We start from the raw sequence: 27,921 nt of genomic DNA on the forward strand, positions 1-27,921 counted from the left end.
ATCAGAGTATCCCAGCTGGTGCAGCTGTGATGAAGTTTAGAAGGTGCCTTGCTTTTAAAATGCTCTGAGGCAGCACATATGCTAGGTGGTCTAGACAAAAATGTTACTGAAGAAGTTAATAGTTTGTAAGCAAATCTTAGTTTTGTTTTGACTCATGAGACCATCTTGAGGCTGTGCATTCTGAAGGAGGAAACTGGTCAAAACCACTGGTTTTGCTGCTTCCTCCAGTAAAAGCCTGGGTGCCACTAATCCAAGAACAATTAAGCTGGGGATACAGAAAGACTCACAAGAGAATATTGAGTTGCAGGTCAATTTTTTAAAAAATTACTTATGGATATAGACACTGGACTTGCAACACTTCTATAGAACCTCACTTGCAGTACTTGGTTGCTTTGTGCTTTGAGAAAACCAAGTTTATCAGCTGTGTAAGACTGAGTACCTTAAAAACTTTGTCCAAGGTTTTAAGTGGTTCAGGATTTCAGGTCTTGCAATTTTTATCCATTTCCTGGAAACCACACAGTATAGGGCTGAAGTTATTTGTGGTACATGTCATACTTAGATCTGTAAATAGAGATAGCTTAGTGTACCCAGCAAGAAAAAAGGTTAGGCCTCTCCTTTCAAGCTCTTATAATTTGCCTTAATGATCAGAAGACTCTTTGGAAAAAACACACAAAAATAATTTATTTAGATATATTTTGATAAATCACCTTTCCTAAAACAATTTGAACACACAGTGTTTTTTCAGTCAGTCAAGGTTCTTTTGCTGTTTACTATGATCCCCTGTGTGTTTTCATAGAATCATCTCTTTCCTTTTTCTTCTTGTGGCAAAAAAGACTCAAAATAGCTTTGCTGGATGAACAAAAAGCATTTCCTCACAGAATGAAGAGAGAGCTAATTTGGTTAAATTCAACCATCTTGTAGGACTTACACTTTAAAAAATTACAGAAACGCTCCACGTTTGGCATTTAATATCGATGAGTTTTTAAGAATGCTGGTTTGGTTATTTCAGTTACTCACTGTATCTCTGAAAGCTGAGATTGTTCCTGAGGGTAGCCAAAGTCCAGCACTGGGGACAGGTGATGTGTCTTTGAAAGCAACTGCATCTGTGCTGCATGCTGTGCTATTGCTAGTTCTCCTTTCACTCTTGATTCTTTTTCTTGCTTCTGGGAGCTAATTTTGGGATTTCACAGTTGCCTTCTCTCTTTTGAGTTATCCATCACTGCCATGTGTTGGCCAGGAGGCTTTCTCCATCTTTCTTTATTTTCTTTTTTCCTTCCCATCCATGTGCTGTGCCTTCCAAAATCCTTAAACTCAGGCTGCCTAGCCCTGAAGCCATTTCTATTTTTACTCTAATTTTTCTTCTACCAGCCCAAGCATCACCATTAGTTTGTCTTAAGTCTTCAGTTTCTTCCTTCAGGAAACTATCATGTTGCTCTCACTTTCCCTGAATACTAAGAAAAAAGAAATCTAGTCTATAAATGTATGTGATCTGAAACCCTTTGTCATGGACCAGCCATCATCCTTCATTGTCTCTTGCTCTTTGTGTATTTAAGTTTCTGTGTTAGTTATTTGTGTGTTTTTCTGTTACATTTTTTAGATTTTTTGTGAACAAGATATTTCTTCTTATTTCTTTGGTCTTTGTACAGACATATTTTTCTGTATCAAGAAAAATTTAACTAATTTTTTTATTTTTCATAAAATGTTTGTGTTCATTTAGTGATACCCACTTAATAGGTGGCTTATGAAGAGTCCCAATTTCTTTACTGCATTCTTTTACTTTAAATTAAACATATGTATATTTCTAGAAAGTTAGTGCCATTTTTACAGCTCTGTCACAGCACGAAGTTTACTCTGCTTTGCTGTCTTCTGTTGACACTCTTTCATATTAGCTCTTGTCCATTTAATTGTATTTAGATTACTTTTCTACGTATGATTTAATGAACTAATCTGATGACTTCTTTTTTATCCTGAAGGGTTTTTTTTTTTAATATATGCTAAAGTGTAAAGGAACAGCAGGGTTTTTTTTTACCTAATCTGTTTCATGTGATCCAAAGCACAAATGAAACTCTTAGCAACATTTTCAGAAATTTCAATGGAAAAGAAAACCAGCAGTCTTGTTCTTTGGAAGGTTCTGGGCAAAATAACAAGGGGAAAAAAATATAGGTCATATGGGCTGAAGGGTTTTGGAGGCATGCTGTGGCAAAAATCCTGGCCTGAGCTGACCTGTGCTTGGCAATGTCTCCAGCTATATGTCTTTTTACGAGGGCTGAATGCTGATTGTTGAATTAAGTGGTAAAACTGAGAAATCAAGGTTCCAATACCACAGAATGCGTAGTAGGAGTTTCCACATTGACCTAGTTCTCACTCTCATAAGGTCTGCATACCACAGTCACTCCACTGCATTTCCTTCACTAGTGTATTCTTTTAAGAAGGAGCCAGCCTCCTTTACTGTCTCTGTACTCTGATATGACTTTATTTAATATTACCAAATCCCACTTCATTGACTTATGCAGCCTCTCCTCATTTCAGGCTCTGTAGCTACACTGCTGTTCCTGCTTATTTTGATGCAACTACAGTAGATTCAGCTGTGGAAGGATATTTCTCCTAGCTGAAGCTATTATGAAACAATAGAGAGTGGTTGCATTAAAATATCTGAGCAGGTTTTCACTGCAGAAGTAATCAAAATTACTTGCTGGGAGTGAGAACAAACACAAACATGCTGGGGAAATAGTCATGGTTGAGGTTTGCTGTAGATTAACATCAGTAGACTAACTATGTTTTCCATTTTATATGGTTGATTTAAACTGAATTCTGAACCACCTTTACCATATCTCTAATAATATATTTTTTTCCAGTTTAAACCTGGGTTGGGTGTACAGTTTCTAGTATAATTTCTTGGAAAAATTTCCTTCTTCAGTCCTCATGTCAACTGCTTATTGAGGAAACTTCATATCCAAAACAAGTAATTTATATGCAATGTGTCACGGTTTGAGTTTTACTAAGTGGCCTGTCTAGGTTTTTTTCTCCATATAAGGAATATATCCTTCTTTGAAGCATCAGATCTCTGTGCCTCTTGTTCCTAGACTTCTTTTTCCATGGATTTAAGAGTATCTTTTTGGAGACCTCAGAATAAATAAAAATCAGACTGAAATTGCCTTTGATACAAGAGGGCCCTACTCCTAATGAAGTGTGAGTGGATTATGTGAGTTTACTCTAGGATTGAATTTAACCTCACTGTTTTGTTGTGTCACTGTCACACTGTACTTTATTTTACATTTGCAACAGCCAAGGCCTGGATTTGGAGAGGTAAAAAAGCTCCATGATGAGATGTTACTAAGCATGTGTTTTTTCCTCAACAGCAGGTACTTTGGAAATTTCCATGCAATGTAGAGTTTTTATATGAAGATTGGTTAGTATATATCATGAATTTGTTTGGTTTTCAGTGATAATTTTGTTTGGTAAATCATGATTCTTGCTCTTTCTCACAATATTTACAAGAAAGGGTTTGTCCAACCATCTGGCAGCCTCTGAAGTAAGAAACCCTGGCCCTGGAGGAAAGGCAAATGAGAAATGTAGGAGCAACTACTTAGCAGAGCACTTGCATCATATTTGCCTAACAAAATACACTAACCTGTAGTTTTATGAAAGTGTAGGTGGTTACTTTTCAGAGATAATATTTTTCATGAACTGTAGAGGGAGAATTTATTTCAGTGTGGAGAATGTTTCCTACAAAACTGGAAAAACACCCATTTCATTTTTCTTTTAGGGAACTCGATTGTAATGTTCAAAGTGAATTCAAAGAAAACCTTTGCTTTGATCTGAACACTGTACAATGAGTATTAATATGAAGATGTTTTTCCTCAGAAGATGCATTAATCTTCTGCAGTCATGTTTCTCTTGTATCAGACAAGGTTTTGAGGGTAACAGTGGCTGTTTGCTTCACTGCTAATATCAGATAAGCAAATATTTATCAGTTTTTTTCCCTCTTGGAATGCTTTGCTGAATGTGTGCATCTTTGGCAAGGCTGACTTTCCAAGCAATGAAACTAATCTTCGTATGAGACTTACATAATTATCACACTGTCATGTCTGTTGAATGGTAGCCAATAATTGCTTTGTATTAATAAATCTTTCTTTCCAAGTTTCTCACCAAAGCTTAGCAGAGTCTGGTGAGAACACATATCCCTTATGAAGTTTCTCATGAAGGCTTGTGCTTGTAAAGTACTTCAGTCTCAAAGGATTTCCTGGGAAGTAACATGGTCTGAGCAATGAACTCTGTGTATATGAGAGAAAGAGAGAGAATGGAAAAAGATCTGAGAAGGGGATGTGAAATATGAAATCTTTGGAGCTTTTCTGGAACCTGCTAGCTTAAAGGAGGTGTTTTACTTTCAAGGCTTGCAAGTTCTCAAAGAGCACCTATGCTGAGTTTCACACTGCTAATTCTTTTGACTAAATTTTCTTTTAATGATTTGGCATGAAATAATAATCTGATTTGGCAAGCAGTGGTGATGGTCGGGGCAGTGAGGAAACAGAAACCAGGCCTTGGGGAGAAGATGGGGAAGGGACATGAGAATTCTAAATCTGATTACCAGTTACTTTGAAAATTTTAGCTGATGAAGTCTGAGCAAATGTCTACCTTGACTTCACCAAGGCTTTCGGCACTGTGTCTCACAATGTCCTCATAGGCAAATTCAAGAAGTGTGGAGTGGATGAGTGGACAGTGAGGTGGATTGAGAACTGGCTGACCCCAGAGTCACTATCAGTGACACAGGTTCTGGTTGAAGACCTGACACTAGCAGTGCTCCCCACAATTCAATACTGGGAATTGTTTAACATATTCATCAATGACTTGGATGAAGGGGCAGAGATGTCCTCAGCAAGTTTGCTGATGACACCAAGCCAGGAGCAGCCAATACCCCAGAAGGGCCTCAGCAGGCTGGAGAGATGGGCAGAGAGGAAATTCAGGGAAGGCAAGTGCAGGGTCCTGCACCTGGGGAGGAGTAACCCTGTGAACCAGCACAGGCTGGGGATTGACCTGCTGGAAAGCAGCTGTCCAGGGAAGGACCTGGGGGTTCTGGTGGCCAACAAACTGTCCAGGAGCCAGCAGTGTGCCCGTGTGGATGGGAAGGCCAGTGGTGTCCTGGGGTGCATTGGGAAGAGCATTGCCAGCAGGCTGAGGGAGGTGACCCTGCCCCTCTGCTCAGCCCTGGTGAGGCCACATCAGGAGTGCTGTGCCCAGCTCTGGGCTCCTCAGGGCAAGAGAGACACGGAGCTCCTGGAGCAGGTCCAGTGGAGGGCAGCAAAGAGGAGTAAGGGATTGGAGCATCTCTTGTGAGGAAAGGCTGAGGGAGCTGGGCCTGTTCAGCACTGAGAAGAGACAGCTGAGAGGGGAACTCATCGACTTCTATAAGTATCTGAAGTGAGGGGGTCAGAGGACAGAGCCAAGCTTATAATGTGTATAGGAGTGATGATGTTTGCTTTGGCAGCAACCTACCTTACTTGCTTAGTCATTTAAGGTTGTTCAAAAATGGGCATTTTAATATAGAAAAATGACAGGTAACATACCAAATTAGCGGTTGTATTTACAGACAACACCTAAACAACTTTGGTGTTGAAGGTACAGCTGAACATAACTTACCACACTAGGGCACTGACTAAGAGATCTAACAGTACTTGGATTTATGTGCTCTTTAATGTGAGATAGGACAAAATGGCAGGTAAATTACACTTGCTTTTAGCATCTGTGATGTTACTAGAACTGGGTGCCAGTCTGAAGCCCAAGTATTATTACAGGCTGATGTATAATTCAGAGGGATTCAGAGGAGTTTCAGTAATGCTTAGAAAACTTGCCTTCCATCTAGGAACTGATTTTTAGGGTTGTACTTAAGATCAACCACTGTCTTTATGAGACAAGAGAGTAATGGGATCCAGATGACCATGTTCACAGTAAAAATAAAGGGGAGGTGGGTGTGGGAAGAACCACTGTTGTGACCTGTTCACTTCTAGTCATCTATTACTAGAAAGTCCATGCAAGGCCAGCTCAACTATCCAGATTTGCAAATACTTTTAATGGTTCATGAGACTGTTGTTCCTGCCTATCAGTAAGACAGAGTTAGCTTGGCTAATCATAGCTAAAAAGAATAAATTATTTTCTGTCTTGATACTGTCCATAATTTTACTTCAGAATCTTAATATTCCATATTATTTCATCCTTTTTAATGTTTTGCTGTTGTTGTTTGCTTTGGGTTCTGACATTTTTTCTTTTTTTTTTTTTCCTTTGTATAGGGCACCAATGCCTCTGCTCTGGAAAAAGACATTGGCCCAGAGCAGTTTCCAATCAATGAGCACTACTTTGGATTGGTCAATGTAAGTGGTCAATTTTGATGTTACTTGAAATTTGCTCACTTCCTTGGTTTTGTTTTGTTTTGTTTTTCTCTCTTCCCCGCTCTTATCAATCTTATTCTAATGCAGGATTTTCTTTTAAGTGCTGCTCATGTTGCAATTTTAGGCAAAGTGGGTTGCAAAACTGTATCAGATGTTTGAAGATGGCTTCATACACCCCCAGAGAGAACAGTTCTATGAATATTTCGAGGGATTAGAACACACACTTAAATAAAATTAAAAGGCTATTTTAGGTGTGAAATAGGATGGAGGAAGTGATGAAAGTATCTACAAGTTTAGGTACAGCATTCTTCATTGGAGACTCTTAGGAGGAGCTTTTTTATTTGACCGAGGAGAAATGAGTGAGAAGAGTGTTTAATCACTTGTTTGTTCCCATAGAAATTATATAGATATAATAAGTTTTTCTATTGAAAACATTAGTCATTCTGCTACTGAGCAGTAAGATAGAGCCCAGATACAGAAATAAACTTAATGAAATCCACTACAAAAAATATTTTTCTTGCAAGTGGACACCTTTACTTTGTATCCTAATTAATTTAGAACAACATAGTCTTTTCCATGAAGTGTCATGGTGGGTGTGGAAATATATTTCTACTGCAACTACATGGCAAAATGGCTGGTTTGTGACAGTGACAGGAGTCAGAATTTGAATGAACAGCTAGTTTTATTGTGATTCCCAGGCATTAAGCTTGTTTTTATTTCTGCATGGCAGTTTGGGAACACCTGCTACTGTAACTCCGTGCTGCAGGCATTGTATTTTTGCCGGCCATTTCGGGAAAATGTATTATCATACAAGGCCCAACAGAAAAAGAAGGAAAACCTCTTGACTTGCCTGGCAGATCTTTTCCACAGTATTGCTACTCAGAAGAAAAAAGTTGGAGTTATTCCACCAAAGAAGTTCATATCAAGGTTACGGAAAGAGAATGGTAAGTGTAAAACTGAAGTTCTCTAAGGTATTCATGCATTGATCAAAGAAGTACAAATACATATTGAGCAATGTGATCATATTAACCAGAAACACAGGTTAGATTTGTAAGTTGCTTTTAGTACTTTGTGGGGTGAATTATTATTTTAAATATCTGTGTATATGATATTATGCTTGAAATAACCGTACCAGATTTCATAGACTGCCAGAGTTGTGTGAGAATTAGTGATGCTTTCACAGCATGGTGGGACAGACCTTCCTGTTGGGTGAGCTAGGGCTGGGAATAGGGTGACACTGCTGTAATTTGTAAATTTTTTTTTGTGCAGTATAGCAGAGAGAAACATGGGGGGCAGCTGGCAGTATGGGAATTATGTGACCCGGGAAGGCTGCAGGCAGCACCAGTTCCAGAACACCCTGGGGAATAAGGAGCTGAGTACATGTGGGGTGGTCAGTCCACTACACATCAGCTGCTGCTCTGGCTCTTGGAGGTGGTGGATGCAGTCTTACTTGGTGAAGCACCAGACCCCTTTTGACCATTAAGTTGGCCATAGCATATACCTAATCTTGTAGTAGGTCTGTCTAAGGGATATGAGGAACATCTTGAGATAGAGAAGCCTGTCACAGCTCCATTTTACCTGGATTCATATCGGTGTGGATGGTATGCTTAGAAACAGAGAGGCTTTGAATGAAGAGACAAAGTATGAGTCAAACACCTGGAAGAAATTGCTTCCTGATGACAGCGTATAAATGGGCAGACTGTTCATTTCAGAGCAGACATTTGAAATCATGAAAAAGTTAACTCTGAGTCATCTAGTGATAAATGCCCCCACAATGTTGGGGATCACTTGTAAAGACTGGATCTTATGTTTTCAGCTTTTTAAAATTAGTGCCAGAGTCAGTGTGTATTACCCAGCTTATATGTCCAGGCTGCACATTACAAGGCAATGGTACTGTACAATATTTTCTGAGGAAATCCATGTGAACTTTTGCAGGAGCAGGGGGATAAAAATACACATTTCTGGGAACATGCATTCTTTTTTCTTTGAATGGTGGGCGAGTTAAGCCTTTACTGGAGAAGTCTGTACTAAATCACCATTGGGATATTTTCCCCTGTTACTGCAAGCAATTCGTATTGAACAGGACAAGTCTTTTCCCATCAGATTTGTGTGTGAAAAATGAGCTCTGTTAGGTGGTGTTATTATTACTATGGAAGTGAGTTAACCTTGACTGGCTGACAGGTGCCCACCAAGGCTGTCTCTGACACCTTGTCTCAGCAGGGCGGGGGGAGAAGATAGGAGGAAAAAACCTCATGAGTTGAGATCAAAGTAGTTTAATTAGAAAAAAAAAAAAGGCCAAAAATTGCATGCAGAAACAAAGGAAAACCAAAGGAGATTTATTCTCTACCTCCCATCAACAGATGATTTCCAGGTACTACCTGGGACATAGGGCCTTGGCATATGTAGAAGTTTGTTTGCAAGTGACATATATTCATAATGAAAACCCACCCATCTTTCTCTTAGATTTTAGTGGTGAACATGAAGTCACATGGCATAAAATATGACTTTGGCCAGTTTGGGTCAGCTGCCTCACCTATGTTCCCTTGCCAACCTCTTTCACACCCAGTCTATCAGCCTTTGGGCAGGATGTGGGACAGCCTTAATGCTGTGTGAGTGCTGCTCAGCATCAGCTGAAACACTGGTACATCATCACCACCATTTTAGGCACACCTACAAAGCACAGCACCCTGTGGGCAACTGTGAGGAAAGGTAACTCCATCCCAGATCCCGTGCACAAGTGTGTGTCAGCATCTGATGGCCTCAATTTTCCCAGCCATGTGGCTTACTGTCAAAACTCTGTGGTGTTCCCAAGTGTCTGAGGGACTTGGAATATGGGGATGGAAGTCAGTGCTGACTAAAGTTAGGCAGTAAGTGTCTAGTGTAAGGAAATAATTTAGGATGAGTCACTCTCTTGCTTACTTCATTGACTGTAATGGGAGTTTCTAGACAGCTAAAGTTGGGTGAGATGAAGCTTTCCCCCAAAGTAACTTCACTGAAGCCAGGGTGACTGGCTGCAAAACTGTTCTTTGGAATGATTCCAAATACTTTTCTGAGCAAAGGCCAGTACAAGTACTTGGGGAAAAAAATAATTTTCTTTCTTTGAGGAAAGGATATTCAGCTGTACAAATCTTGACTCTCTTCTTCACAGATCTCTTTGACAACTACATGCAGCAGGATGCACATGAGTTTTTAAATTACCTGCTCAACACCATTGCAGACATTTTGCAGGAGGAGAAGAAACAGGAAAAGCAAAACGGGAAACTGAAAAATGGCAACATGAATGAAGCTGAAGAGAACAATAAACAAGAACTGACCTGGGTGCATGAGATTTTTCAGGGAACACTGACTAACGAAACTAGATGTTTGAACTGTGAAACCGTAAGCATTGGGATAGATTTTTTTGTTGTTGTTGCCCATTAATAGATAGATACATTTTGTATATATAAATATATGAATCTTTTCAGACATCTGAGAATTGTGGATATTCCTGTAGAATTTACTTCTTGAAGTGAGTATATTCTTTTCTAAAAATTTATTTTTCTAAGCATTACTTGGCAAATCTCTGCCAAGTTTTGCTATCCTAATACATATGTCTACAGTTAAAATCCTTGCTAGAGAATCAGTACCTTTCCTTATCACTGTAATTTTGATAGAAGTTATTCACATCATATTCATATAATAAGTGAAACGTTAAGATGATTTATGTTAATTCCATCTTAAGAGTCTGACAGGTATACAGAGGGTTCATTTTTAACAAACTGTTTTCTTTTTTCTCCCTAATATTTTCTAGAGGATGATGTCAGTTTGAAATCTCTTATGTCTGATCTATAAGTAAAAATTATTTTTTGTCGGGAAACCTGATTGCAAGTCTCCTATTGATTACTGTATTTTTCGAACACATGCTCCTATTGAAAGTGAAGAGAAATAATTTTTTTATATTGTTCCTGTGAGGTTGCATGAAAGAGTAACACAGACAGGAAAAAAAAAATCTTTGGGGAGAGCAGTGACACTGACCTTCCACAAAGGTTGGAATTAATATCATCTTACCTTTGCTTGGTAAAGCAAAGCTGGTAGGCATCAAGGATGAACCAGTTATCTCAACTCCTGCAGATGATGGAGATTGTGAAGGAGCTTTTACAGAAAACTCTCTCCATCTGTCTCTAGGCTGTTTCATGAACCAAAGTTTTTAGCAGTATCCGGTGTTTTGTTCCCTACAGCTTGTCCTGGCTCCATGGTGTTACTAAGCTGCTGCAGTTGTTGGTGCAGCAATGCTGAGAACTGGGCCAACAAACTGCGCTGGCCTAAGAATTATGTACTTTTACTAAGATCAGTGCTGCTACTATGGGCTTCCTCAAAGAGAACACAGCTTTAGCATAGCTGTATTAAGATGGGAGAAGGTGCCCAGAGAAGGTACCTTCAGACAGCATGCTGAGGTTTAGACAACTGAAGTTTGGTGGGATGAACTCTGCCCGTGTCCTACCAGATAAGAGAAAGAACATGGTCTGATATTTCTAACCATAAAGAATAGCTCTGTTTTCCAAGAAAATGTGTATGGCTTTTCCAGGAACTTGGTCAGAGGTGGATGGTGAGAAGAGATATAATGATAGTAAACATAAAATATTGGAACAAGTTTGGAACAAGCTTTTATAAGTGAACACATGAGAGAGATACTGAAAAATTATTTAATCTATTTCAACTACAGAATGTTGGTTAATAGCAAGTTAAAATATGTGAAAGGTTAGAATTATTTTTTAACTGACAAGCTTTTCTAAATAGTTTTTGGCCTAATTCTAAATCATTATCTAACGTTTACTCAGAGAAACTATGGTGAAATGACGATGTGTCCTTGGGTAACAGCATAACTGCACAATTCCATACTTGTAATTCAAAGTGATGAAGCTCTATGGAAAATGGAGCTTGTCTGTAGCTTCCTCTGAGTACAGAAATACTGGATGCTCCTCGGGATATTTTTCCAGTATGTTTTCCTTGAATTAGTATAACTTGAAATCTTAGGAAAATAGTAAAACAGATTGAAAGTTATTCCTTTGCTAAAATATTCATAAGTAGTACAGGAAGAATCATTAAGATTTCAGCAATTCTTATTCTCACTTACAAAGAGTGTAGTTTGAATCTGGTTTTCCAGCTACCTTTAGTTTTAATCTGCATTATTCTAGCTCTAAGTAGCTCATCTTCCCTCTCAGGAAATATTTGATGTGCAGAAATCAATAACAGAATTCCTGGCTTCTTTGAGGCATTCAGATAAAGCACAATGCCCGCCAAGGACTTTTTCAAGTGTTTAAGTTCTCATGATACTCAGTGTGTCTGACAGAACTCTAGTTCCAGCTGTAGAGACACAATGTTCTCTGAAGCTTTGTTGCTTTATCTTTCAAATTTTAGCTGTATATTTATACTGCAGTCAATTGTTGCTGGTTTTGTGGTTTCCTGTCCTCTGTGGGTCAAGTCGTCTCTCAGGGAGGATTTTTGTTTGAAGAACTGCTGTTCATTTCAGTTGGGTGTGCATTATTCCTCTGTACATCTTTGATGATACCAAAATTAATCCAGCCAAAGATGTTTCTCTGCATTAAGGTCTGATATGGGCTGCATTCGCCAAGCTTATAGTATCCCTGACATAAATATGAGCTCAAGGTGGTACATAACTGTCACATCCACAGCATTGCAAAAATCTGAGCACGAGGGACTTCTGCCAGAACAGTGGATTCATCTCCTCACAGAAGTTCTTGATTTGGACTTTGCTATTCTCCCATCTGATTTAGTTATTCTAAGGAAATGCAATAGGATGCAAAAACATGGGGTGTTCATGCAGCATTTCATAAAAATATTGTTCTGAATATGACTGAATTCATGTGCAGTAAGTAATTCTGCAGTCTTTTGACTCAGTTGGACTATTACAAGAATTAGCCATTTGGATTTTTTTTTGTTAATATTACTTCACCTTTGAGATTAAACACTCTTAGTGAAAAATAATTTTCTGTGCAAAAATCAGGATCTGTTGTTCTGAAAATATTTGGACTTAAATTTTTTAGATAAAAACTCTTCATTATAAATTTTTTTTCTTGTTCTGTCAAAAAAGATTGGCAACACCAAAATGATTTTGCAAAATATTATCACTGAGCCATTTTTACCTTTAATATTTTAAAATTTTTAATCAAAATACTGACCAGGAACAATATCCAATGGGAAAATGTAGCTGTGTCAACCAGAAGTAAACCCCACATTTTTCAATAGTCGCTAGAGAGAAAGGATAACATGGAGAAGTATGGCTTTTGTGACGGAAACATATTTGGAAATTATCTTCATTACATCCTTAATAGTGGAAATAATTATATACAAATAAATTGTGAACATGTATAACATATTGCAATATGTTATACAAAGGGTAAACAAATTTCTGATAATAAAAGAAAGTAGACTGTGTTCCAAAACAAGGAAACATACAAAATCCACCAATCCCAGATAATATAGGGGAGGATGGTTCTTTACTGAACAGGCTGTCATTGATGGCCCATGGTTGGTGGGATTGGATAAGTGGAGTAGACAGAAGTTAAATTATATGAAAGCAAGATTGGTAGAATTACTAATAAACATCACACTGAACTAATAAAAAATAAAGCATTGAAATGAATTATTTTTATGTAAGAGCAATTCCTACAGAAATAAACATCTTTAGCATTTGCTAAAGATATAAACAGCATTTAGATGTATGGTATCTCTGTTTTACATGTATGTGTTTTGCAACAGGTTAGTAGCAAAGATGAAGATTTTCTTGACCTTTCTGTTGATGTGGAGCAGAACACATCGATTACACATTGTCTAAGGTAAATGAATGCATCTTTTCAGCTCTAACTGGTAGATTTTTCAGGTCTAGTAGACATAGAAAATAAAAGTACAGTAAGACTTAGATTTGAACTTACCCTAAGCAGGAGAAAACGTCTTTAAACTGGATGTTTCCTCTAATGACAAAATATGCACTAATGTACTTTGTTTTAGTCACTTTCTCTTTCAATGTATGTATTTGAAAGAGGAAAATAAATCAACTTTCAGGGGAAATAATTGATTCTTTTGTTGTCTGGAAGAATTGCTGCAGAATTATAATTGGCTTCAAAGAGATTTAAATGTGCTTGCCTTTAAGCTTCTACACAAGTGCTTTGTTGATTGGGATTTATATGCATATTAAAAGTTTAATGTGTGTTTTGCAAATGGGTGCTAGAGTCCATAGAGGGCAAAATACTTCAAAGGTCTATTTTATTATTAGAAATAGCTTATTCTGTGTCTCATCCTAAAATTATGTGAAGTGTTTTATTCTAAATTTCTGTTCTGCTCCTAGTATATTCCTAACTTAAAAAATATAGACATCAAAAAAAATTTTCAGTCTTACATGAGTGATTATTCTGAGAGATTTAAAATGTCCAGAATTTTGACATTAATACAATAAACTACTGCCTATATTTAAGACAATATATTTCTGTTCTAAGATAATGATTATCAATTGGTCAAACTCCTTCAAACTTCAAAATTGCTATCAAAGTTGAAATTGCATTATTCAGTTATTCTGGAATGCCTGGGAGGGGTTTCCTGGTGTGTCATCCCAAGGTGAGAGCTACAGAAAGAGAAAGAATGTGAGGTACTACACGGTACAGAAAGCTCACAATCAGAAAGCAGTGACTTCTCTGTGAATACAACAACTGTACTAAGTAGCTTCTGTTATAATTTAAAGTTCTTTCCTTCTCAGTTTCTGTTCAGTCTCTCTTAGCATGCTGTAGCAGTCCTTGGCCCTCAAGTAGTCCACACTGCATTAATTAGCCTCCCTGGAACAGGTGAGCAAACCGAAGAGAGGCTTTGGAGAGCAGTGTGTTTGCTCTCTTTTTCTCCTGTAGTCTCTTTGCCTCTTCACAGTAACCAGCAGTTGAGTCATTATTGGTATTACAGGCTTTTGTTTGCACACTTTTGGGTTCTTCACTGTAGTCACCACCCTGAACTCACCCGTATTACTTACCTTTCCCTATGGTGTTCAAAGGTAGTTTGAAATCCCACTGAGGTGCAAGGGTGCTGCAGTGCCTTTGGAGCCCCTTTCTAATCTGAGTTATTTGATTCTGTGGTACTGGAGACTGAGCTCTGACATTTTCTTACAGCTGAGACTGGTGAACATGTTAAAAACTGCTGTGCATAGATGTTACCATCTGTCCTTCAGCTTTCTCCAGGTTTTTTATTTACATTCTTGTTCTTGGAAATGTTTTGTTGGGAATGGCCATTTTATGTAAAGTACTTCAGTAAAAATACCAATAGCATTTCTTCTTCTGAACAGGCAGTGACTGTAGCTTAAGATATGCAAGAACTGCATCTGCACAACTGCAACCAACAAGTGAATGGTGGAGTTGAAAGTGACTCCAAAGAGGTTTTCCCCTACCTTCATGTCAGAGAGGATGCTTATCCAACCTGTTCCAGAAGATCTTTTTAGCAGTATTGTCTTGATTGTCTATCTCCCAGTCCTTCCTGTTCTTTAGTACTAATAAGTTTTTCCTGCTGTGCAACATGAATCTTTGGTGTTTCAGTTCAAGCCTATTTCTACTTGCCCTGTGTACGCTAGACATAACCCAGGGGTTGCCCCCATTCCCCTTCGCAGCAGCCTTTGACATACAAGGAGAATGTAATCACTTTTTAAAAAGTTTAAACAGCCTAAGGTCATTCAACTTCTTCTAAGGCCATCTTCTCTGGATCTCTACACATGCTCATTACTCTTCAGCCTGCTCTCCTATTGGACCTCTCTCTTGAACTCTGTCTTTCTTGAAGTGCTGCCGTCTAGAACAGGACATCTTATTCCAAGAGAGATCAACACAATCCTGAGGAGAATGAATGCCCTAAATCTCTTTATGCATTCCAGTGTAGTGCCTTTACTCCAACAGCATGACATGCATTTTGAAGTTTCCCCGTTGCTCCTTTTGGAAATAAAGGAAAGCAAAATCCTGATTTTTCTTTTCTTGGGGTGGTACAGATTGAACAGGAGGAGAGTTATCACCTCTCATCTATTCTATTGTGTTTTATGTTAGCAGCATTTCTACGTCTGTGTAGAAAACATATATTCAGTTAGAATATGGATTTCCTCTCATTGCTGCTGGTATTATGCATTATTACACAAAATGTAAGTGCTTTTGTGGTTTCTTTCAATAGGAACATCCAGGTTATTACTCTTTTTGGAATCTTTGCTGTTTCCTTTTTTTTTTAACAACTGCTTTGCTGTGTTCTAATAGATTTAGGGACTGCTACATTAAAAATTAAAAGGTAAAATACAGAAAAGCTGTGCAAGATAGCATTTAAGTATAATATATCTCGTTACCACTACAGATGACTGTTCTTTTATTTCTGTAGTTTTTCAGAATGTAAGAAGTCCTTGTGTGCTCAACATGTCCTAAGAACAGAAAGAATACAAGCCTCTGGCATAGCCTAAACCCACAGGATAGACAGCTGGGCCTGAAGCAATAAAAGTCTTATAACAAATGTAGTATATATCCATTGTTTTTATTTCCACTTGGAGTTGCAATGTTTATCAGTCAGTTTGATCCTGACTTGTGTAATAATTTATATTACACTAACAATTCTCTCATCTCTTAAAATCAATTACAAAATTAATACTATTTATGCATATAAGCAATAGGAAACATCTTTCACACTGTAGCAGAGAGGCTGTAGAAGCACAAGGTCAATGATAAGTTAGCACATCTTGGGCAGGTATATTTAAAAATTTCTTTTTCTTGCTAAAATAGGCAGAATGTAGATTGGACTATTAATGGGATAGGAGAGAGTTAGACATATCTTGAAACTAGCTTTGCAGGTCTACAGAAGAGTTCTGCAAGGCTGTGGCTCTTGCACATGCAGATTTTGGGAACTCCAGTCAGTGATCTGGTTTTTTTAACTGTTCAACATCTATTAGATGTGCCATGCTGAAAATTCTCAATTGCTGAAAGAGTTACTGAAGTTGGAATTATTTTAATCCTAACCATTTTTCAGTGAGACATTTTTTTCTAATACTACCAAGAATAGATACCACGTTACTAATAAATAAATAAATACTACTACTAATAATAAATAATACTAATAATAGATATTAATAATATCAGAATAACTAGTATATTTTAAAAGGAATTCAGAAACTTTGAGTTTAATTAACTTTCATGGGAGACTTGGAATAGAACAAATCAATATATCAAATTTCTACCATCTGCACATGTTTCTTCATGTTAGAAAAACATTTTTCATTGTTTCACTTTGAGATGAGAAGAAAACTAATAAATTCCCCAAATTTGTTTGCTTTTTTTAAAATTGAGACTGTAGGCTTTGAAAATAAATATCAGACTCTTTCTCTGACAGCCAGCCTAAAACTTTCACAAGAACATTCTGCTGAGTCTTACATTCTTTGCACATGTAACTCATCTTCAATATTTTCCAAAGTTTCAGCTTTTCACTTACGATTCCCTGAAAGACTACCGTGCTTTTCAGAGGAATTGGCTGAAATAAATTAATTTAATGTTTAAATTCAAATGTGAAATCACATATTGAGATCAGTGTTTACCACTGCAGCAAATCCTTCCCAGTAACAATGTTTTATTTTCTTTTAGATAAAAAAGAATACTTATGATCAAAGTTTAGCTGCAACTTATCTTTCAAAATATGTATTTTTTCCTAAATTTCAGCACTTTCTCCTCAGTGTTAAGACCTTATAAAGAAAATAAATCAGTAAAAGTATTCACAGTTATTAAAAATATGCAGTCATATGAAGTGCTTTTTCATCATGCTCCATCAATCTTAAACTTTCATGAAGATATGTAATTAACTTCTAATATCTATGCCCTAGCAAATTATATAGTCATCATCTCTCCCACCTACCCCTGTAGTGATGATGTCAGAATCCTCCCTTTGCCTTGTTAGACAGTTCTGGTGCTGCCTACTGTGAGAGCAGGCTGAAGTAGCAGACAGTGTGGATTCAGCCTCCATGAATGTGAATTGCAGTGGTAGCAGCGAATTTATTTGGGTCTGAATGGGTCTGAGTTTGCCTGGAGTTCAGAAGCCTGTCAGGTACAAGGTAGGGGCACTCAATAAGAGAGTTCTGGAATTCTGGTAGAGCTATTTAAGGCCCAAAGTCACAGGAAAACCCATGTGTTTAAAATGGAAGGTAGGTGCTTATATCTGCATTCACAGTTCTCAAAACACCTGCTCAGCTGCAATGCAACACAAGAGATGACAAAAATAATTACTGGTTTTTTTGGGGTTTTTTTACAGTTGTGTTAGGTACCTAAAATTTTGTTCCAAAGCGTTTCAGCACTGTGACTTCCAGCAAATCTTTTCTGTGAACTGAGAGATGCTATCAAACCAGCCTTCCACTGCCTTTGTCACTTTAAAAGCTCAACCCAGAAATATCTCCAAGTGTGTTTACTTGATCAGGATTTTCAAAATTTTCTATACCAGTGGCCTCTTTCCTTTTTTAGAAAATGGAAAAGTATAATCTAAAAACTTCTGGATGACTGTTCAAAAGTTTAGAGGATGCAGGAAACTAGGTTCCATTTATTTCTTCTTTGTAAGAGGATTCAAACCTTTCTTATGGAAGAACACCATAAAATGTGAGATATTTGGGATGGCAGAAGTGCACTTAAAGTTGCTTTATTCTGCCAATAATTTAAAAAGAAACAAAATGGATGGAGTGATTATACCCAAGTCTGGGCAGCCCCTTTATGTGAGAGACCAGACAGAGGTCCCATTTTGAGACACCTTTCATTTGTATCATGTAGAAGGCCTTATCTCCTAATATAACTTGTCATATCAGCCAGATACCCTAATTCCGTTTGCAAACCCCAGTACAGCCACTTCAGATGCTTTAGAAAACTGGAATGGGTGAAGATTTCATCCTGTGTGTCTTTTGGGTTCCAGTTCATCAGCTCAAGTGTGGCAAATGTATTCATACCCTTAAAGAACTGATGATTGTTTTTTCTCTATTTACAGAGACTTCAGTAACACAGAGACGTTATGTAGTGAACAGAAATACTATTGTGAAACTTGCTGCAGTAAACAAGAGGCACAGAAGAGGTAAGCAAAGAGCAGGCTGCATTACCATGCTCCTCCTGAGCTCTGGCAAACTTGCTCCTTGGTAATTATTTTGTTTAAATACCTAGAAACCTTTCATCCCAAACACATTCTCTGTGTGGATGAGAGAACCTGCAGACAGATTTAAAGGCGCGTGTTGTAGTCTAGAAGCTACTTTTAGTTGACTATTGTTACTTACAAAGTGTTTTTACAATGCAGCCATTTGCTTATTAAGGGAAGAGAGAATGGCTTTGAACTGGTCAGGTGTTCATCGTATGCGTTCTTAATGGTTTCACAGGATGAGAGTAAAAAAACTGCCAATGATTCTTGCCTTACACCTCAAGAGGTTCAAGTACATGGAGCAGCTGCACAGGTACACAAAGCTGTCTTACCGGGTCGTGTTTCCTCTGGAGCTGCGTCTCTTCAACACCTCCGGCGACGCCGTCAACTTGGATCGCATGTACGACTTGGTCGCTGTTGTGGTTCACTGTGGCAGGTGAGGTGCCTTGGTGGCTGTTGTGGTTCACTGTGGCAGGTAAGGTGCCTTGGTGGCTGTTGTGGTTCACTGTGGAAGGTGAGGTGCCTTGGTCGCTGTTGTGGTTCACTGTGGAAAGTGAGGTGCCTTGGTGGCTGTTGGGGTTCACTGTGGAAGGTGAGGTGCCTTGGTGGCTGTTGTGGTTCACTGTGGCAGGTAAGGTGCCTTGGTGGCTGTTGTGGTTCACTGTGGAAGGTAAGGTGCCTTCATGTGTACCAAAGCTACTGGCAGGTGTTTGCCCAGGGCTGAGCTACCCCTGACAAAATGTGGGGAGGACGGGAGGCAGGACTTAAAGCCTGCTGCTGCGCAGACTTGCACATGTCTTGGGCTGGACCATTGAACCAACATCCCTCACAGTAAATTGGTACTTGCTTAAGAAATAATGTCTCAGGTCTCCAAAAGTCACAAGTTTGGTTTAAACTGATGAAACTACCTCCGTCCTCATAAGATCCCTTAAAAAAGTTGGGAGCCAGGACTCTGTGAGGGCCAAAGGCTGGCATCATGTAGGTCTCAGAACAGATCATTTTGGTCCATTTTCCCCCCTATACTTAGTTCTTACAGTTTAAATGTATTTGATGCCTACCATGAGCAACATATTAAGTGTTCTGTAGGATAATTCACTAAATGGTCTTGGCACAGATGAAAATAACATCTTTAGCTTCAGTTGATTAGCTTTGCAACAAGTTAAAAAGGGAAAGGCTTAAATGTCTAGAGTACCACCACAGGTGAATTTTATTATGTTTTTCATAATATTTAGTTATAATTCTGCATTCATAAAGAAATGTGACTTATCAAAATGGACTCAGTAGTACATTCTAATATTTTGGGTTTTTGTTTTGTTTTCTAGTGGACCTAATCGGGGGCATTACATTACTATTGTGAAAAGTCATGGATTTTGGCTCTTGTTTGATGATGACATTGTAGAGGTCAGTATGCTGAAGGTCATGAGTACAATTTTTGTATTAAAGTTTGCTTCCCTGCTTGGGGTTGAAATTCTGATCCAGAACTCGGTAGAGATTATCAGTCTGCAAAACCACAGTTTGGTTGTAATGTTTGTTTCAACTCTGTTAGGAAAAAACATTGTAAGCAAAATTATTAATCCTGTAGTTTGTGCTCTGTTGGTGTCAGAGATTTTTTTTTTTATTTCATAGCAACATCAAATGTTTTTAATACCAGACTTAAAGTGTTTAATTTTGAATGTATTCTATATCTATTAAAATCAATTTAATTCATTAAGACCTTATCACTTGGTAGAATTGACCTAAGTAAAGGTAGCATTGCTGTAGAATTTTCAGTTTTGAATAGGGAAGTTACAAGAAAGTCTGAATTGTGTTGTTGGTCTGGGATTGCCTGAATGTAGATTAGAGTAGAATCTGTCCCACAGCTATTGCAGATTCTGTCTGAGCACTCTGAAATTCTTAGGCAAACCCTTTATATCATTGTGGAATACTGGCAAAATTGATGTTTTGAATCTGATTTCCCAAGAGGTAAGGAAAGTAAGCACTGAGATGCTGGATGGGACAAGGCTTGAAGAAGATTTCTGAAAATTTGAGAAAGATGGGATCACATGGTCATGTTTATGTGTTTTAACAGTGTTCATTACTGCATTCCAAGGAGGCTCTCTCTTATTGGAAAAAGCCTAATTCAGTTAGATTCAGTGACAGAAACATGGCTATGAATTTCATGAGTGAGATGAGCAAGGCTCAGCCCCTAACCTTTACCGTTTCACTGCTTAAATTGCAAACAGAATTTGCTAATTGCAGTCATTTGATCCGTGTTTAGAATTTGTTTTATCTAACAGCATATTAAAAAATATTTATTTTGCAGAAAATAGATGCTCAAGCTATTGAAGAATTCTATGGTCTGACCTCTGATATATCAAAGAATTCAGAGTCTGGCTATATTTTATTCTATCAGTCAAGAGAGTGACTGGGCAAGCTGTGGTGACTGCGCACAAGGACGCTGCAAAGGAAGGTGATGGCTCCCCTGAACGGACGTGACACAGCCCACACCTCGGATGGTTGAACAACAATACACTGTCTCCTGTTCAATGGTTTATGTGATGTTGACTGTAACCGTCCATTCTTGACATTCAGAACTTTGTTTTAGAGGGGGGGGTTGTTTGTAGCTTTTAAGTCTGATTGAAGAGCTAATTGAAGTCAGATTTTAGTGGAATTTATATGGACTAACATTTACGGATAATAAGATTTGGATGTCAACTGTTAAACCCAATCCAGCTAGAGTAGTATTTTATATGAAAGTGTTCATTACATTTAGGGCAAAATTATTTAAAACTTTCTAGATGGATTTGGAGTGTGTTGATTTACAAAGCATTCCTTTAAATACATCCTGACATATACCCCTTTTAAGTGTAAGGAAAAAAATCATTTTCATGATGATTTGAGTTGTGGTTGTATAGGGGATTTTTTTACATTATACTCTGCTGCAGAATAGATATTCTTCCGAAATAATTTCAATTTTGATTGTTAAAAACTTTCAGAGTGTAACCACAGACCTAAAATTCATGTAGAGGGATTTAATATACACTGGAACTAATTAATTCTTATGTTAGCCACTTTGTCATGAGATAGTACAGATGAGGTGAGATTTCAGGACTTACAGAGCACTGGAAAAAAGGGAGTAAGATCACAGATATGATACAGAGATAAATTGCTTTTATAAAGATTGATCTTACATTTTTGTTAAAATTATATAGATTGTTTACTTGGATTGTGTTTGCAAAGATTGCAACACTGCTCATATATATAACATAGATATACAACATATAACATATCCATCAGGACTGAAATTATCCAGTCCATTTAAATAAACATTGTCTGTGCATAAGACATAACTTGATCCTGCAATTTTCTAAATATCTGTAGGTCCCATTTTCATTTCTCAAGACAGAGTCCATTTCTTAGAAACATAATACATAGCAACCACTAGTATACATGCTGTCATGTACACTAGTGTCATGTATTATCCTTAACATTTTGGTCATATTTCACAGAGTTTTGTCACCACAGAAACAGAACTGAAGTGCTTGATTTCAAAATTAGTACAAAGACTTAGTTTGTGATTTTCCTGGATGAATTTGGGCGGCACTTGTCATGCACTGGCTAATAAAATTGCAGAATTCACCTGAAGACCTGAATTCGGCAAAGAATAAATGTAGAAGAAAGTATCAATAGGGTTTGAGAAGGGGTTGATAGTGGCTTGAGTCAGTGGTCATGCTGGGTAAGTACCTAAAGTTTGACACTTTCACTCCAGTATACAATTCTTGAACTTCAGTAGCCAAAGTCCTATTCCAATGACATCAACAGCAGAAACACTCTTCTTGTCTTCATGGGGACTGACAGTTGGTTCTAGTTTTTATAAGGAAATATTCTCATCTCACAAAATGTATTTCTACCTGTTACATTTTATTCACTCATTATGTATTTATCAGAAAATGTTGATTTGTTGTCCTTTTCTTTAAGAAGCCTGCCTGACACTTTATGGCCTACACTCCCTTTCAAGAAATGGCTTTTGAAGTGCAGCTACATCTCATATTTTAGTCTTCTGTAGAAAAGATAATGTTTTTCATTGTACTCTACTGTGAATGTGAAATATCTTTTGTGAAATATTGGTGAAAATTAAGTAGCTTCTACTGTAACATCATTTGAAGTTCAGTTGGATTTTTCAATGGCCATTTTGTAAACTAAGGCAATGTAGCACTTTACACTGAATGAGAAACAGAAGTGGACTTTTCAGCTAAGATTATTTGTGATTTATCATGTTATTATACTGCTGCAAGAAAGCAGACATAGAATGTAACCTTAGAGGACTTAAGTGAATGAGAGTAGTGGTCTACAGAGATCACTCACATGAATGAAGGCTGGTATGCAGGCTCCAGATAAGCATAATTAGGATGCAGCTCTTATTCTTTTATTGATGTTAGAATGAAATGTTCTAATACAGAAGATAGACATCTTACAGCAGACTTCAACTCCCACTGAGACCCGTGAGCTTCTCCACTGGAAAGATAAATCTGCAAATCCCTCTTTAATTGATTTCTTTATAAACATTCAGAATTTCTGTATAAAAATATAAAAATTACTGGCCTTTTAAAATGAATAAGGTTTCCTCACTGTGAATGAAATCACTTTCTAGATCAGCATTAACCAGTGCTGGTCCAAAGGTCTGTATTTTGCAGTTTACTACTGAACGTTCTTACACCACTCTTTTGTTTTAAAAGATTAAAAAAACCCCAGATATTCTTGAGCTATCGTTTGAATCTTCAGGGCTCATGTTTATATGAAAAGTAATTTTTCATAAAAAATAATTTTTGAATCAGTTCAGTTTTAGGAAACATTTTCCTTATTTCAATAGACCTATGTGAAAATTGGTGTTTAAAATGTTAATAGTTTGAATTAATATTTAAATTCTAAACTACCAGATAATCTCTGTTTTTCTCCACTGCAAGACAGCTTTAGGTTGTAAAACATACAGATCATTGCAGTGAGTTATTGAGAGGAAAATTACTAGAACAAGCTGTTTCATAAAGTATGAAAAGCATTTTTAATTCATGCTAGCCCATGGAAAGATCACAGCACTAGTATCATGCCAGTCCAGCATCAGTAGTCTGACATCAGCTCTGAATTCTCATATCGTGGAATACACACTTCATATTAACACTGGCTAAACTAGGGAGCATTTTCTTTTGATTAACAGAGTTGTGGTGACAATTCTATAAATTGGATCCAGTCTCCAGTGTGCTGAATATCTTGACTTCAGTCCAAAAGCTGTCTGTCACAGCTGTATGATATGAATAGTGCCAGTCTAGACAGAGGAACTCTTCTTTGTCAAATTAAGCACATTCACTCAAGTTTTGAAGGACTGGGATCCCACAGAAACAATCATATGGTGTAAAGTATTTCAGTTGATTAAATAAAGCATAATGCCTTTTCTCTTACACTTATGCATAGATTTCCAGTCCCTTATGAAAGAATGGAAAAATACCTAAGGCAGTAAAAGCTTTTCAGCTAGCAGCTAGGAAAAAAAATGTTAGCACAGATCTCTAGTACTATTCTGTGCTCCCCTAAAACAACTATATTTTATGGTGTCAGGTTCTAGATATATTAGGTCTAACAACAATTGGAGTTTTCCAATTGTTTCCCATGCTGTTGCTGAGATGCACTGTCCATTTATACAGTGTGCTCTATGTTCCCTACTTAGAAAAATCCCATTTTTGTCTTGTGCTGTGTTTCCACAGCACTGCAGTGCTGATGAATCAGTTACCTTAGAGGACGAGCTCAGAACTCAGCTTTTGTATTTCCAAGAACAGGCTGTTGGGATTTTATGGAATTTCTAATGTGGGGACATAGCAGAGGGAGACAGAAGAGTGGAGTGATGGAAAAGCCATACCAATTAAACAGAACACCTTTTTGAAATTAGGTCCCAAAATTACTTCTGTCAATTATATTTTAACAATTTAGTTACCTCAGAGTGCTAGATTATGTATGAAAAGTCTTGTTCCTTTAGCAGTTGGAGTAAAGAAAACAAGAGTTCCCTTGATATTAGCTTTAGTATAAATATTAAAGACTTAGCAAAATTCAACTGAAATTCACCTTACAAAATGGGTCCTAAAATGCTACCACAACCTTTTATCTTCAGACATTACATTTCAGTCACTCTTCTGTTCCGACATCATGTAGTTGGCACCTGAGCTGACAGATGCAGCTGCCAGTGATTTGGTGCCTCTCAGCAGCAGACCCTTTTTGTTTTATCTCTTTTTTGCTGCATGTGGCTGATAGTTGTGAGCAGTGTCTTACAGCTGAATGAATACTAGAAATTTTAGCAAGTTCTTTGCATACCTGTTCTTTGCTCCTTTTAGAAGGGTTTGTTTTAATTTATTTTTCTTTTGTTGGTCTGTTACTGTATTTGTATAGTAACTTATGTGGTTAATATTATTTGTTTTGCTTTAATTTTTATGTAATTTTTTAAAAAATGTAATCAACCCAAGCACTTTAAGCAACAATGTCAATCTTGTGAAATTCCAATCAGTTTAATATTTTGCCTTTGTCTTACTGTTTTTGCAGCTGTTTGCTTGTGATCCAACATCTCTAGTTAAAACTCAATTTCCATTTTTAGGCTTGTAGTCCTAGCTGGGTTGTAAAATTTGAAAGCCCAAGCATTTTCATACATATTTGTTCATGTATAAAAAAGACAGAGCATTCACTATGTGTCTGCTGCACACATCAGTGTACCTGACAAGCTGTGCTCTCTGCACATTTCACAGCCTCTTGTGCTCTCTGCCTGCTGACCCATCTGAGGATGACTGCAATACTTCAATCTGTGACATGGTTATCAATGACTAGAATTTAGAAAAGTTCCAGTTCTTACAGGAGAATTCTCTTTTACCAGACACAGAGTCAGCTGTCAGTCAGCTGACAATACAAGTATTGCTCTCTTTGCCATTTTATCAGTGCTCTGTTTGGTCTCAACTGTGGATAATCTGATGAACCACAATTATTCTTGGCTACTGTGTGTGTGCTGGCAAGAAGAGCAAATTTTTTGTCTCTTTCTTCCCTTCACTTGGGCCAATATAAAGCAAAGAGATAATGAAGTAAGATAAGTGCTTGTGTAAAATGATGATTTTTAGAGGGCAGCATCTGTGGTATCCATATCAGAAAGCTAGTGACTTTCTGTGTCATTAATGCAAGGGTTATTCCTAGTGCTTTAGATATTGTATTTTCTTTGATCAATGAAAAGACCAGAACTTTTTCCTGTTGCATCTGTTCTGATACTGAGGTGTTTCTTCTCAATTTAACATGGCCCTTACTATGTAAATAGCCCTTGGCAAGGCTCGATAGACACCCATTTAATTTCTTTTCAGTTAATATGCATTACTTCAAAGAGATTGCTTGAACCTGTCAACAAGATTTATTCAGATAACACAGTTCTTTTGCATACAGGGTCAAATAACACCTATCAGGAGGTATGTGCCCACCTGATGGGACCATCTGGCTAAACCCACACCATTTTACATACTAATGTTTCTTAAGCCTCTAGGAGGTTTGGTTGCTGGCTTTGCCTGACTGATTTAATATGAAACTGCAAATAACTCCCTTTATTCATGACCTCTTGCTATAATTCTTTAATAAATTCTGTTTCATTTGGTTATCAAGACTGGGACTATTGTACTATGTAAAATAAATTAACTTGCGTATGCCATTCCCAGCAGTCAATTTAACAGCCTGATGCTTCTGATGAAGGCTGTGGCAGGTGGCAACTTCACTGTATGTAAGAATATGAAAGAGTCAGTTACTTTTCTGTGATAGCACAGCGGGTCGATAGGAGAAGCTGGACTGACATGCAGCTTCCTAACCTCCATCCTCTAGATAATCCTGACCCTTCTCACAGGATTCCAAAGTGGCACAAAGGACTAAGCCTTTCATGAAGACATCTTGCAGTTCACCAAAACATATTGCTTGCTACAGTAGATAATTAATATTTGCAACCCCTCTGTCCCTGCTGCCCAGAATCTCATTAATAGGTATACATTCCTTGGAGAGGCTGAGCTTAAACCTCAGCTCTGTATTTGCAATGGTGTTCATGTTTGAAATGTCCCACACCAGACTCTGGCCACATATTAAATTGTTTCCTAGTCCTTTCTCAACTCTCATTCTAACAGCAAAAGCAACATCAGGGCAGCCATGTCACAGGTGCCAGTGGTTTTCCTGGAGACAATTTCCTAGTCTCAGTGGCTTTCACTAAAAATGACCTAACAGAAGCTCCATAACTTATAATGATGCTTTATAGGAGTAAAGCCACCACATCCCATATGGATATGAATGTAGGGTAGCAGGAAGAAGAAAGAGAAGAGGATGAAATATGGAAAGGGTTGGTTTTTTTCAGAAGCTTTGAATATGTGTATCTGTTTGTAAATATATAGTCCCTCTCTACCTTTTCAAAATGATGCAATCATAATAAAACTACTTAAATTTTGTGCTAGTTTTTTAAATGGAATGAGAGGTAGCAGAATTATGAGGCACACAACTGGGGACACTTACAAATCCTGGATTTCTAGTACAGCATACAATACTTGGTGTATGTGTACAGACAAATATCTGCTCTTTTTAATCATCATGTACATGTAATTGAACCCTGCGCCACCTGCAGAACTGTAAGATAAAAATCATGTTGGTTATTAAGGTTGTAACATAAGAAAACAGTATTTTCTCCTGTTAACATGTTTATATTTTACATAAAATAAACTCTGTAGCTGATCTCACTTCCATTCAATTTGCTTTGATTTCAGCTGGAGCCATACTAGGGCTGAGTATTGATGTTGGTTGTTACACAACGTGCTTCTGAATGTAAGATGCCCATGTTCTTACAGATGACACATGTTCTTGCTTTTTATGTAATTTAATGTGATCAACACATTTTAAGTGACTTCAGAGAATATTTCACCACATGGGCTGATTGCCTCTGAAGTGTCTTAAAAGAACAAGTGCTGCAAGTGGTTTCTGAGTTGTCTTGGTAGAATATACATACAATGGCATGACTGAGCTGTACACAGTTAAAGCACACCACCATTGACCTTGTCAATGTTTCTGAGCTTCAATGTTTCAGCTAAAACTGAAGAGAATAAAAATCAGCCAGAATTGAACTACCTTTTTCATCAGGAAACAATGAGCCCTTTCAGCCTGGGATTTTACCTGTGACTAATGGATTGGGAAAGGATTTTGCTAATGAGGTCTAAAATTTTGTCAGAGTTGAAAGGTTCCTGTTGTCTGCTGATCTTCCTTTAGTTGTTCATTAACAAACACAATTTACATTCTCAAAAGTGAGGTAAATAAAAGGCTGGAGTTTCTTGCTCCTGTCTGAATGGATTATCTTTATTCCTTGATAATCATTTAGGGA

At 37.6% G+C, this 27,921-nt stretch overlaps 1 protein-coding gene across 1 annotated transcript in view; it reads left to right on the forward strand.

The window, feature by feature from the left end:
- The window catches only part of USP46 (ubiquitin specific peptidase 46), a 34,688-nt gene extending 7,402 nt beyond the window's left edge, over positions 1-27,286 (forward strand). Inside the window, exons 2-9 of the mRNA XM_064418171.1 lie at positions 6,285-6,365; positions 7,114-7,327; positions 9,532-9,761; positions 13,143-13,219; positions 18,393-18,476; positions 18,772-18,969; positions 19,856-19,934; positions 20,836-27,286. Coding sequence (XP_064274241.1) covers positions 6,285-6,365; positions 7,114-7,327; positions 9,532-9,761; positions 13,143-13,219; positions 18,393-18,476; positions 18,772-18,969; positions 19,856-19,934; positions 20,836-20,937 — 1,065 coding nt within the window. The 3' untranslated portion in view covers positions 20,938-27,286. The remainder of the gene's footprint in view (positions 1-6,284; positions 6,366-7,113; positions 7,328-9,531; positions 9,762-13,142; positions 13,220-18,392; positions 18,477-18,771; positions 18,970-19,855; positions 19,935-20,835) is intronic.
- Positions 27,287-27,921: the final 635 nt, after the last annotated feature.

This window comes from Passer domesticus, chromosome 4 (genome assembly GCF_036417665.1).
Source record: "Passer domesticus isolate bPasDom1 chromosome 4, bPasDom1.hap1, whole genome shotgun sequence".
NCBI lineage: Eukaryota > Metazoa > Chordata > Aves > Passeriformes > Passeridae > Passer > Passer domesticus.